Raw genomic sequence first — 13,501 nt, forward strand, 5'->3', positions numbered from 1 at the left:
GTCCTATTACATAAGACAAATAATGTTTTCAGCATACATACAAATACACATGGTGGTTTGCTGCACCCATCAACCCGTCATCTACATTAGGTGTTTCTCCTAATGCTGTCCCTCCCCTAGCCCCCCACACCCTGACAGGCCCCAGTGTGTGATGTTCCCCTCCCTGTATCCATACGTTCTCATTGTTCAACTCGCACTTATGAGTGAGAACATGCGGTGTTCGATTTTCTGTTCCTGTGTTAGTTTGCTGAGAATGATGGTTTCCAGCTTCATCCATGTCCCTTCAAGAAACATGAGCTCATCCTTTTTTATGGCTGCACAATATTCCATAGTATATACGTACCACATTTTCTTTATCCAGTCTGTGATTGATGGGCATTTGGATTGGTTCCAAGTTTTTGCTATTGTGAATAGTGCTGCAACAAACATATGTGTGTATGTGTCTTTATAGTAAAATGATTTATAATCCTTTGGGTATATACCCAGTAATGGAATTGCTAGGTCAAATGGTATTTCTGGTTCTAGATCCTTGAGGAATCGCCACACTGTCTTTTACAATGGTTGAACTAATTTACACTCCACCAACGTGTAAAAGTGTTCCTATTTCTCCACATCCTCTCCAGCATCTGTTGTTTCCTTACTTTTTAATGATCGCCATTAAACTGGCGTGAGATGGTATCTTATTGTGGTTTTGATTTGCATTTTTCTAATTACCAGTGATAATGAGCTTTTTTTCTTCTTCACTTTTTAATCAGCTTGAAGTGAATGCCTTGTTAATTTTCCTACTAATGGTGCTAAACCTAATAGTTTTAAAGACCTTCTGTTGACCACAGTGTGCTCTTGGTTCTTGTAGACAGGGAGCTGGCTTAGGACCTACATAGCATATTTGGAAGAATGGCTTCTGGTTCTTTAAGTGTTCGAATTTGTGTGGCTGAGAGAAAAAAATGTGATATTTTCCCTTTGCATGAATTAAGTATTTTACCTGCAAAGTTCTGCAGTTGCTTGTCTTTTATAAAATATTTTTCTTAGAAGTAATGCTACTTAAAATGCTAAACTTATTCCTTGTGAAAGTCTGTTCTATTATGATACAAAAATTGTAGATAGCTTTTATTGAATTAACATTTGACATTTTCCTCCACAGACTTTTCTTTAAAATATTTGCTCTCCCTAATAATGCCATGTAAAATTTATTTTTAGGGGGATAGTTCCTATGTGAAAGATCGCTGGTGTGTTTTTGATGGATTTATGGTCTTTTGCCTTTGGGTTTCTTTGGTGCTACAGGTAATTAAATATTTTTTAAATTACAAGGGGATATTCTCCCAAATGGGAATTATTTTGCTTTAAAAGTCTAAATAGAAATATTACAAAATATATATCAAATGTGATTGTGTAACTGCCTACAGCATTGTGTTTATTTTATTTTTATTTTAATAGATGTGATTAATCTGTTTACGCTGACATATTTGAAATTTGAAAAATTAATTTTAATTGATACATAATACTTATATGTATTATGGGGGACTGAGTGATATTTGATGTATGCCAGGTGTAATGATCAAATCTGCATAATTAGCATTTATATCACCTCAAACACTGTATTATTAGAAAAGTCAATAGCTATAATATCTTAATTATTGTCAGTTACATTTGTGAATTATTTCTCAATCAGAAATGAAAATCAATACTATAGAAAATTGTTAGTATTAATCAGCTATATATATTCCCTGAAATGAAGGAAACAATGTGGGTTTTATTTCTATATTTGTAAATAAAAAATCGAACTTAAAAATTTAAAGTCTAGTCTTCTCATATTTGGATGGGTATTAGCCAACATAAAGTACTACATTGCAAATATTAAATGCTTTATCATAAGAGATGGGCTTACAGGAGAGATTCGATTGGAAAATAAGTAGAATTAATTTCCGCGCATTCATTCAGACATGATTTTGCCTTTTAATTCAACTAAAGTTACTATATTCTTTTGATTTTATTTGATCTGTTTTGATTTGATTGTGGTAAGAACCCCTAGCATGAGATCTACTGTTTTAATGAATTTTAACTGTACAATAAATTATTGTTAACTATGGGTACGATGTTGTACAGGTCTCTAGAGTTTATTCATCTATTCTTTATTTAAAAATTCAGAATTCAAAACTTCACAGACCGTTCTGCCAACTCATCATAGTGTTTGTTGATAAGCTTTCCTTTCTTATTTTTATAAAGTTCACCTTTCCCACAATTTAATTTCATCACTCATATATTTTTTAATCAGCTTTCTCAGGTTGAATCATTTCTCATATTAATATGTCCTTTTCCATTGAATAACTATTGTGTGATTGACAAACATTTCTAATTATTATTTTGCCTCTGTTAGTAAATAGTGTTTCATAATTTTAACCCTTTCTCTATTACTTTATTTTCTAGATATTCAAAAGCCTCCACCAAAGAACATTGTTAATGAGAAAGATAGCATACTTATTTTATATTCTAAGTTGGCACTTCTTGTAATTAAAAACTGTCTTAATGAATGAGACAGGAAATGAACAAGATTAATGATGTTCTCATTAGTTTATGTATTTGTTTCTGTTAAGATAGCTATAGATTCAAAACATACTCAAAAGAAAGTGGATTTTGGTGGAAAATAATGTAGGACTAAATTCAGAGCAGAGGTGCACCTACTTATGCTGCTAACATCTGTATATTCCATGAGTATGAGCAATGCTAAGGGGAAATCCGACCTCATTTACCCATCTTTTAATTTGTAGGTGTTTGAAATTGCTGATATAGTTGATCAGATGTCACCTTGGGGCATGTTGCGGATTCCACGGCCACTGATTATGATCCGAGCATTCCGGATTTATTTCCGATTTGAACTGCCAAGGACCAGAATTACAAATATTTTAAAGTGAGTGCTACTTTACAGTAAGTTCAGAGGAAAAGTTGATGAAGTTTTTTCGTAAGTGTTATGTACTTTACCTTCTTCTTTTTTTCCCTAGGCGATCAGGAGAACAAATATGGAGTGTTTCCATTTTCCTACTTTTCTTTCTACTTCTTTATGGAATTTTAGGAGTTCAGATGTTTGGAACATTTACTTATCACTGTGTAGTAAATGACACAAAACCGGGGTAAGTTTATCTATTAACTACATTTTAATCTGGTTGATTAACAGAGCTATCTCTGTAATTTTCATGAGAATAACCTCTGTGTCAGATTTTTCAAACAGTGTTTATGTCCTCTTTGTTCTGTGTCTCTGCTTCCTCAGTATTGTTTTGTCCAATTTTTATTTTATTTTATCTTAGTTTTGAGATGGAGTCTCGCTCGGTCGCGAGGCTGGAGTGAAGTGGTGCTATCTCAGCTCACTGCAACCTCCGCGTCCCAGGTTCAAGCGTTTCTCCTGCCTCAGCCTCCCGAGTAGCTGGGACTACAGGCATGCACCACCATGCCCGGCTAATTTCTGTTTTGTCCAATTTTTAAAGACAAGTATTCAAAACAAGACAGACTGGAAAATGTAAGCTGGTGGGAAAGTAGATTAAGCAAATGCAAAGTATACATTTAGAAACCTTTCTCAGTGTGGCAAAATGGGGAATGTGCTAACATAGTAACAGAAACCTAAAGCTTCACTGAGGAAGTTTTTCATATTAGAGTGAGTTACATGTTAGGAAAAAAACCTCATTTTTATTATTATTAACTTTGGTCATCATTCCCTAAAATAGTTTCCCAAATGATTATAACCTTGTTTCTAGACAAAACACTACATACTATCTGTTGCATTTGTCCATTGTAGAGTTGGTGGGTAAGATAGAATGTATGTACTTCAGTTACCTATTATGTATTATGCAATAGGGCACCTGCCTCTTCTACTTGGCTGATCTTTGTAAATATACAACTCCAGGGATGTGATGGCAGGAGAGAGCAGAGTGGGATGTTGGCCCCTGGATGGTCCAGAAGTGTCCCATTAGGTGTTGGCTAGATATAGAGTTTGGGGTTCCAAGCATAACCCGAAAGTGCAACAGATATGACTATGCCAGATTTCAGGGCAGCAGGGATTGGGGATAATACAACTGATTTTACACCTTGTATTCAAATCTTCACATAGGAATTTGTATATTTATAAATGAAGAACTCATCCATAAATTACCAATTGAAAAAATCTTGATTCAAATCATAGAAATTAGATTTAAAGCACTTTATAAAATTCAAAAAGAGATTACAAGCAGCCATTCCTCTTCAAAATATTTTTAATGTATCAATATCTACTTACAAACCAATTGGTTATATAAGGATCATTGAGTTTAAAAATACTGAAAGGGTTATGTTGTGTTTTCTGCACTTGGAGCATTTTTTTCATAAAGTCTATGTATATATATACAAAGTAGATAAACCACAAATAAGTGAATATCTCTGTGAGTATAGACATCATGATAAGCTTGACTCAATTCCAACACTTTATTGTATGAGTTTGCATCAATTATTTAGGTTATTCCTCAGTGAAGTGCATTAACAACAGGACATACTTTCTAGAGGTATCAGCAAGAGTGAATGAGGGAATGAATGTAAAGACACGCAAAGTGACCAGCACATAGTAAAGGCATTCACTGTATGCTAGCCATCATTACTTTGTTGTCATAAAGAAATATGGAAACACGCTTACATGCTGAGGTGGTAGGTATAAGTGTACCCTCCAAAAGAGAGATAACATGTTTAAAAAACAAAAAGGAAAGAGCAATAAAGAAGACCAAAATTTACACTTGTAAGAATGTGAAAGGAAAACATCTATGACTAATTCATGGCTATGTTATTTTGCTGACAAAGTAACTAAATTAATTCTGAGTTTATTTCACATTTATAATGGTCATTTAATGATTAGTCTCTCCCAGAAGTATATTTAATAATTGAATTTCTAATTCATGCACAAATAGTATATGTATATTATGCAACTCCTAATAATTACATAATGTACTAAAGACTAAAAGTGAATTTAATTGCTTGCTGTTGCACCACCCCAAAGAATGTCAACTCCAAAAGGGTAGAGATTTTGTTTCCACGTGTTTTTAGACCAGGAGGCATGTGCAAGTTTCTAAGAAAATAGGAATGAATGCAGTAACTTCAAAAACATCAGTATAATTTCACTGGTTAAATGTTAAACAGTAAAGCATTACCTATTAGTCAAGGCCTTAATTAATTTTATTTTATTTTATTTTTACTTAGAAGGTATATGCATGCATCTCATACCTACTTAGAAATTTACCTTAGGGGGCCGAGCACAGTGGCTCACACCTGTAATCCCAGCACTTTGGAAGGCTGAGGCGGGTAGACAACCTGAGGTCAGGAGTTCCAGACCAGTCTGACCAATATGATGAAACCCCATCTCTACTAAAAATACAAAAATTAGCTGGGCATGGTGGCGGGCACCTGTAATCCCAGCTACTCAGGAGGCTGAGACAGGAGAATCGCTTGAACCCAGGAGGTGAAGATTGCAGTGAGCTGAGATCGCACCACTGCACTCCAGCCTGTGCCACAGAATGAGACTCTGTCTCAAAAAAAGAAAGAAACAAACAAATTTACCTTAGGTTCACCTACGTGTGGACAGATACCATGCCTTCCTTGATTATCCATAGAATTATGTTGAAGTAAATATCTCATTTTTTCTTGTTTATTAATATAATTTTTATTCTTGCATGATGTGAGTGAATAATCTCCTCAAAATTATTTTTAAAAGAAAAACACTGTTGCTACTAACCCCACTCCCACTCTTCATTATTGTTGTTCAAAATAGCCTTGGAAAATAACTTTTTGATAACCATTTTCTGGACATATTATTATTTTCCCCTACTATTGAAATTATGTCTCTACCCACTTTACTGAGATTTTGGTGAATATAAAAATCTTTACATATTTATTATATATGTCTTGAGGGAACTATTTCCTTTTTCTGTCAGAATTAAATCCAGAGAGTGAGTTGTTGGATTTATTATTCTACTTTCTGAAAATTATCATCCTTCTCAAATTAACTTGTGTATTTCTTATGAGGTACTCCCTGAAAATTATGATCCTTCTCAAATTAATTTGTGTGTTTCTTATGAGGTAAGGGTCAAGATGTAGTCTTAACTTAGTGGTTGGAATGGACATCAATGTCTTAGGAGAAGCTTTCAGTATTTCTGTTAAGTGGGATGTGAGCTGTAGAGTTTTGAAAGTGAGGAAGTTACCTTTAATTCCTGTGGTGCTAAGAGTTTTTAATCATTGATGTATGTATATTTTGTCCAGTGCTTTTCTCTTTTATTCTGTTAATGTACTGAATTACATGATGGATTTTTTTAATAGAAGCCAATCTTGCATTTCTGGTGTATTGCTAATTTGGTCATATTGTATTCCTCTTTATGCCTTGTAAGATTTAATTTGCTAATGTTTTGTTACAAATTATTGCATCTTTGTTCACAAGGAGCATTATTTTTAGGCTTTTTTAATTGAAATATCTTTACTAGATTTTGAAATCTGGGTAATGCTGTCTTCATAAAACAAGCGGAACATGTTTCCAAGGGTTAATATAAGATTCATATTCTTTCTTTCTTAAATGTTTGATAGAATTCATGAGTAAAACTCAGGGCCTGAAATTTTCTTTGTGAGAACGTTTTTCATTACAAATTAAATGTATTCAACATACAGAGCTATGGAGTTGTTACCTTTCTTGTTCTGTTACGTTGGTAAATTTGCTTTTCAAAGATCTTACCTATTTTTATAGATTGTCATTATTGCATAATGTTTATACAAATGCCCTCTGATTATCTTTTAAACATGATTATCTTTTTAACATCTGTAGAATAGTGGTAATAAGTCATTTTTTTCCTGACATTGATAATTTGTATCTTTCTCCATTTTTTCATGTCTTCTCAATTGTATTAATCTTTTCACACACACACAAGAATCTTTGCCCTGTTTAATGTTCCCTGTTGTTAGTCTGTTTTTCACATTGATTTTTTATCTTCATTATTTCCTTATTTCTGCTTTTAGTTTTTATTTTCTTTTTCATATTTCATAAAACGAAGGTATATAGGCATCTTTTAACATTTTTCTAATACAATAATTTTAAAATATAATTTTCCTCTAAGCATTGTTTTACCTGCATTTCCAAAACGTTAATATGTTGTATTTTTATTATTATTCAAGTGTCTTCTAATATCATACGTGATTTCTCTTTTGGCCCATAGGTTATTTAGAAGTGTGTTTTTAGAAAGATGAGATTTTCTTTTTTTTTTTTTTGAGACGGAGTCTTGCTCTGTCGCCCAGGCTGGAGTGCAGTGGCCGGATCTCAGCTCACTGCAAGCTCCGCCTCCCGGGTTCACGCCATTCTCCTGCCTCAGCCTCCCGAGTAGCTGGGACTACAGGCGCCCGCCACCTCGCCCGGCTAGTTTTTTGTATTTTTAGTAGAGACGGGGTTTCACTGTGTTAGCCAGGATGGTCTTGGTCTCCTGACCTCCTGATCCGCCCGTCTCGGCCTCCCAAAGTGCTGGGATTACAGGCTTGAGCCACCGCGCCCGGCCGAGATTTTCTAAAAATGTTATTTGGGAGCATAAGTTTATTCTGTTGTGGTCAGACAATAGTCCCTGTGAAATTTCAGCCTTTTGAAATTCATTAGGAATCATTTTAAGGAGCATTATATGGCCTAAATTGGTGAAAATTCCATGAGAATTTGAAAAAAAGAAAGTTAAGTCTGCAGTTTTTGAGTATAATATCTATAAATGTCACCGAAGTCAAGTTGGCTGATAATTTGTTCTAGGTAGTTCTATCCTTCTTGGTTTTTAAAATCGGGGTTGTTCTATCCATTTCTGAGAGAGCTATTCAATTTTCTACACATGAGAAAAAATTTCAGTCTCTCTTATTTTTGTCAGTTTTTGCTTTATATAATTTTCAACTTTCATTAGGTGCATAAAGTGTCGTTGTATCTTTCAGATGGGCTGACCTTTTTATCATCATGAATTTTCCATTTTTTTCCTAATTAGCTTCTGGATGCCAGAGTATATGATGGGTCAAGAACATGACATTTCAAATTTTTCAATAATCATAACTCTAAAGTAATTTATAACTCTAAAATAATTTATTTTTATTTAATCACCTTTTATCTTATTAACCAATTTTTTTTTTCCCACAATTTCTTAAGTGTACTTTAGACCATTCCTGGATTAACAGTAAAAGGGAGCACAGGACAAATTCTTAGTTTTAGAGCATGGGCTGCACAATCCTGAGCCCAGCCTGGTGGTGATGAAATTAAGCCCATTGCTAAGAGCGTAAATGAAGAAGAAACTCAGTAATAAGAGAGCGTGGACCAGCTAGTTAGATGCCCTAATCAGCAACTCTCATTCCACTTTCAAATCCTTGGAGATTTTGTGTGTTTTTTAAATAAGTGAATCAAATGGTGCCTACCAATTTATTTTGTCCTCTGCATCAGTGCGTGGCATACAGCATTAATGATGAGAAGAAACTAACTCCCATAAGCTATTTTGGGGGGGTAGAGGATGGTACAAATATTACAACTTTACAACAAATATTACAACTCTGTTAAAAAAAAAAAAAGTTGATCAGGCTGGGTACAGTGGCACATGCCTGTAATCTCAGCACTTTGGGAGACTGAGGTGGGGGAATCACTTGAGCCTAGGAGTTCGAGACTGGAGTTAGCTATGATTGCATCACTGCACTCCAGCCTGGGTGATACAGTGAGACTCAGTCTCTAAGAAATAAAAAAGAAAGAAGGAAAAAACCTTGAACAGGCACCTGTCACATCTCTCATTTATTCCACTCCAGGTATTAAACCAAAAGAAATAAAAATGTATGTCCATACAAAGATTTACACATGAATGCCCACAGCAACTTTATTTGTAATACTCCAAAGTGGTGACAACCCAAATTTCCGTCAACAGATAGATAGATACACTAATGATGGTATATCCATATAATAAATACTATTTATTAATAAATAATGAATTATTGATGTATACAGCATCTTGGATAAATCTCAAAATAATTATGATGACTGAATCAATCCAGATTTAAAAAGATGACGTATTCTATGATTCCATTTATATAAAATTGTAGAAAATGCAAACTTATCTTTAATGATAGAAAATAAATCAGCAGTTGCCTAGTGATAAAGGTTGTGGTGGAAATAAGGGATTACAAAGGGGCATCAAGAACCCTTTGGGGTTTATTGATATGTTCATTATCTTGACTGTGGTTCTGTACATGTGCCAAAACTTATCAAACTGTACACTTTTGTATGTGCAGTTTATGTTATGTCAGTTGCACCTACTGAAACTGCCTAAAATGTCTCAGTGTGAGGTAGAAATCTAATTTTTCATATGGTTAAGCAATTGTGCCTGCATTATTTATTGTGTACTATTACCCACTGAGTTAACTTCACCTGTCTCATTCACTAATTCCCCATCTATACATGGGTCTGTTCCTCTGGGGCTCCACTGTGCTTCCCTGGTCTATTGGACTATCTCTTTACCAATATCACACTCTGAAAGTCTTTCAAATTATGGTCTAGCTTTATGCATGGGGTCGTATTTCCAGCTTTAAGCTTTACATGGGCTCAAGACCTGGTCTTCTGCCTCATGTGGGCATTAAAACCCAAGCTCTTGGATACTGGGTACCTAGCTCCCATTTGTAACACTATGTCAACTCATGTTTCTTCCTTTCATACTCATTTACTGCTTTCCTTCCTAGGTTTTGACATTTTGGAATGCATTTTTTTTATTGTGAGCCCAAATGTGGAGTTTTTAATGTTATCTATTTGTTTGTAGTGGAAGGAGTTGAATTTGGTACAGTCCGTCTTGCGAGAACCAGAACTCACATTCATAGCTATTTTTTTCTATTTTTCTCTAAGATCCTTGAGGATACATATGGGAAAGGGGAAGAGAATATTGTGTTATATTCATCTTTTTATCCTTACTACCTAGTATCCTAACACAGAATAAATAATTAGTAACTATTTATTGAAGGCATGGTTGATGACATTATATTTAGACAGACAATATTAACATGATGACAAATTGATAAAGAAGATGAAATAAAAAAGAAACACAGAGAAAAGTAAGTTGTTAAAAGCAGGAAAGGAGAAATGGCTAAAAAATAGGAAAACAAAGTTTAAGCAGAAAGAAGCAGTGAATTAGTTCATATACAGAGTAAGAAAATTGAAGCAAGTGTTGAGTAAGGGAGTTGACTCTGTGGGTGAGGGAAGAGACAAATGCATGGAAGAAAATCTGTAGGTAGTTGGATTTTTTTTTTTTTTTTTTTTTTTTTTTTTTTTAGTGTATGTAGGCTGTAGAATATGCCTAGATTGTTCTATCAGTGAATATGAAAATGGATAAAGATATTGTGTGGGTTGGAGACCATAAATATGGAGATGAAGAACAGGGAAATCTTCTGGATAAGAAAGCAGCTGTGTAGTACTGTGGGGGGTACAGGAGGCTGGCTTCAAATTACCGTTTTATTAAAACGAAGTCAGAATGTGAGAGTTATAAAACTTGTAAATGCAGCTAGAAGAGCAGGCATTACGCTGGCAAACCGAAGCTCATACTGGCACGTAAATGATCACAGAAATTGAGAACAGATACACGAATGTCTTCTGAACTCATGACCTAGAGTTGCTTCAGTGAGTATTCTTTGCTAGTTCCATGCTGTATTTGGTACCAAGAAAAGAATGATACTGAAAAAATGCATTAAAACATGCCTTGTGATCTAAATATTAGCTCCAGCTCATTACTCTATCCCAAAAATAAAGTTCACCACGAAAAATTTCATAAATGTTGACAGAGTGCTTAGTTACCTGAGACATAGCCATTATGGTGAAATGGCTGCATTTTTGTCTTTCCCATATGTGTAAAACCTGCCTAGTAGCATACACACACACACACACACACACACACACATTTATTTTGTCTTCTTTTTATGTGACTCTTCGTTTACTATTTGAGAGGAAAATGCTTAACTAGCCACTTGGTAGTAATGTTGTTCATAATCACAGTTGTTATAGCTTTGATGATTCATTCAGGAATCTATCAATAATATCTTTTTTGTTGTTTTTTTTTGAGACCGACTCTCACTCTGACACCCAGGCTAGAGTGCAGTGGCATGATCTCAGCTTACTGAAACATCCATCTCCCACGTTCAAGAGATTCTCCTGCCTCAGCCCCCCGAGTAGCTGGGACTACAGGCACCTGCCACCACACCCGGCTAATTTTTGTATTTTTAGTAGAGACAGGGCTTCATCATGTTGGCCAGGCTGGTCTTGAACTCCTGACCCCAAGAGATCCGCCTGCCTCAGCCTCCCAAAGTGCTGGATTAAAGGCCTGAGCCACCATGTCCAGCCTCATTTTAAAACAAAATTTCAGTTCAGTATTATTGCATTTTAAAGCCCCACACCTAAGCAGAAAAACTGTCAGCACCACTTCACCATTACTATTAGCCCAGACATAAATTTAGTTTTACTCTTAGAGACTCAAGAAATATTCAAACTCAAAATAAAACAGAAAATGTTCATTGATTTGAACATTTTTTTAAACTTTTTTGTTTCCTTTTGTATCCTCTAAACTACGACTTTTTTAAAAAAAGAAATTCTGTCATTTGGAATAACAGGAATGAATGAATCTAGAGGACATTATGCTAAGTGAAATAAGCCAGGCACAGAAAGATCAATACTGCATGATCTCACGCATATGTGGAATCCGAACAAGTTAATTCATTGAAGTAGACGGGAGAATGGTGGTTACCAGGGGCTGCCACGGGAAGAAGATGGGGCCGCAAGGGAATGAGGAGTTGCTGATCAAAGGGGACGAAGTTTCAGCTAGGCAGGAAGACTAAGTTTTGAGATCCATTGCACAACAGGGTGACAATGGTCAATAATAATGTGTTAATAATAATGCATTAATAATGGTTAATAATAATGTGTTTCAACATAACTAAGAAAGTAAATTTTGGGCCGGGCGCGGTGGCTCAAGCCTGTAATCCCAGCACTTTGGGAGGCCGAGACGGGCGGATCACGAGGTCAGGAGATCGAGACCATCCTGGCTAATACGGTGAAACCCCGGCTCTACTAAAAAGTACAAAAAACTAGCCGGGCGACGAGGCGGGCGCCTGTAGTCCCAGCTACTCGAGAGGCTGAGACAGGAGAATGGCGTGAACCCGGGAGGCGGAGCTTGCAGTGAGCTGAGAGCCGGCCACTGCACTCCAGCCTGGGCGGCAGAGCAAGACTCCGTCTCAAAAAAAAAAAAAAAAAAAAAAAAAGAAAGTAAATTTTAGCCAGTCGCGGTGGCTCACGCCTGTAATCCCAGCACTTTGGGAGGCCGAGGCGGGCAGATCACGAGGTCAGGAGATGAGACCATCCTGGCTAACACGGTGAAACCCCCTCTCTACTAAAAATACAAAAAATTAGCCGGGCGGGCGGGCGGGCGCCTGTAATCCCAGCTACTCGGGAGGCTGAGGCAGGAGAATGGTGGGAACCCGGGAGGCGGAGCTTGCAGTGAGCTGAGATCCGGCCACTGCACTCCAGCCCGGGAAACAGAGCGAGACTCCGTCTCAAAAAAAAAAAAAAAAATTAAATTTCAAATGTATCATCACAGAAGAGTTAAGTGATATGATGGATATGTTAATTAGCCCGATTTAACTGTTACGTCTTGTATACATCTATCAAAACATCACCTGGTGCTGCATTAATGTAATACAATTATGATTTGTCAATTAAAAATAATACTATTTTAAAAATTTATGGGCCGGGCGCGGTGGCTCACGCCTGTAATCCCAGCACTTTGGGAGGCCGAGGCGGGCGGATCACAAGGTCAGGAGATCGAGACGACGGTGAAACCCCGTCTCTACTAAAAATACAAAAAATTAGCCGGGCGCCATGGCGGGCGCGTGTAGTCCCAGCTGCTCGGGAGGCTGAAGCAGGAGAATGGCGGGAACCCGGGAGGCGGAGCTTGCAGTGAGCTGAGATCGCGCCACTGCCTTCCAGCCAGGGGGACAGAGCGAGACTCCTTCTCAAAAAAAAAAAAAAAAAAAAAAAAAAATTTATGGTACACATCTCTGAGTCACATATTAAGCTAAGGTATGATGGCTGTGTTTTCAGCAATCAGTGTTGCCAGCTACTGCCATGACCTTTCTCTTAATCATTTAAGAGAAACGATGAAGAGAAATTGTTAACAATTGTTCCAACTTCTGCCTAATTGATTTGCATGTTTTATGGCCTAATCGTGACAGAGGTTTCAGACCACAAACTTGCATATCTTGGGTTTCATAGCTGACCTCCAGAACTGATTCTGTTTAGTATGTGAGGCAAACAAGATAAAGAAGCAGCACAATGTATACAGTTTTGCTTTTAAATGGAGCTTAGTTCTTGTAAGGTCCAATAGCAGGGAATCTTAGCTATGTCTTTAGTAGCAGTGCTAGTAAAGCTTTAGATTCTTCTCTGATAATGAATGGCGACCTAAGGCAATTATGAAGAGTAATGAGA

The 13,501-nt window shown here is 36.4% G+C and overlaps 1 protein-coding gene across 2 annotated transcripts in view; it reads left to right on the forward strand.

Moving 5' to 3' along the window:
- Nucleotides 1–13,501, forward strand: part of NALCN (sodium leak channel, non-selective) — a 354,929-nt gene that overhangs the window by 39,624 nt on the left and 301,804 nt on the right. For both annotated transcript variants that reach the window (XM_033177337.1, XM_033177338.1), the window contains exons 4-6: nucleotides 1,198–1,281; nucleotides 2,766–2,905; nucleotides 2,997–3,125. In XM_033177337.1, coding sequence (XP_033033228.1) covers nucleotides 1,198–1,281; nucleotides 2,766–2,905; nucleotides 2,997–3,125 — 353 coding nt within the window. The remainder of the gene's footprint in view (nucleotides 1–1,197; nucleotides 1,282–2,765; nucleotides 2,906–2,996; nucleotides 3,126–13,501) is intronic.

Source organism: Trachypithecus francoisi, unplaced genomic scaffold (genome assembly GCF_009764315.1).
Source record: "Trachypithecus francoisi isolate TF-2019V2 unplaced genomic scaffold, Tfra_2.0 Lachesis_group18, whole genome shotgun sequence".
NCBI classification, from domain to species: domain Eukaryota; kingdom Metazoa; phylum Chordata; class Mammalia; order Primates; family Cercopithecidae; genus Trachypithecus; species Trachypithecus francoisi.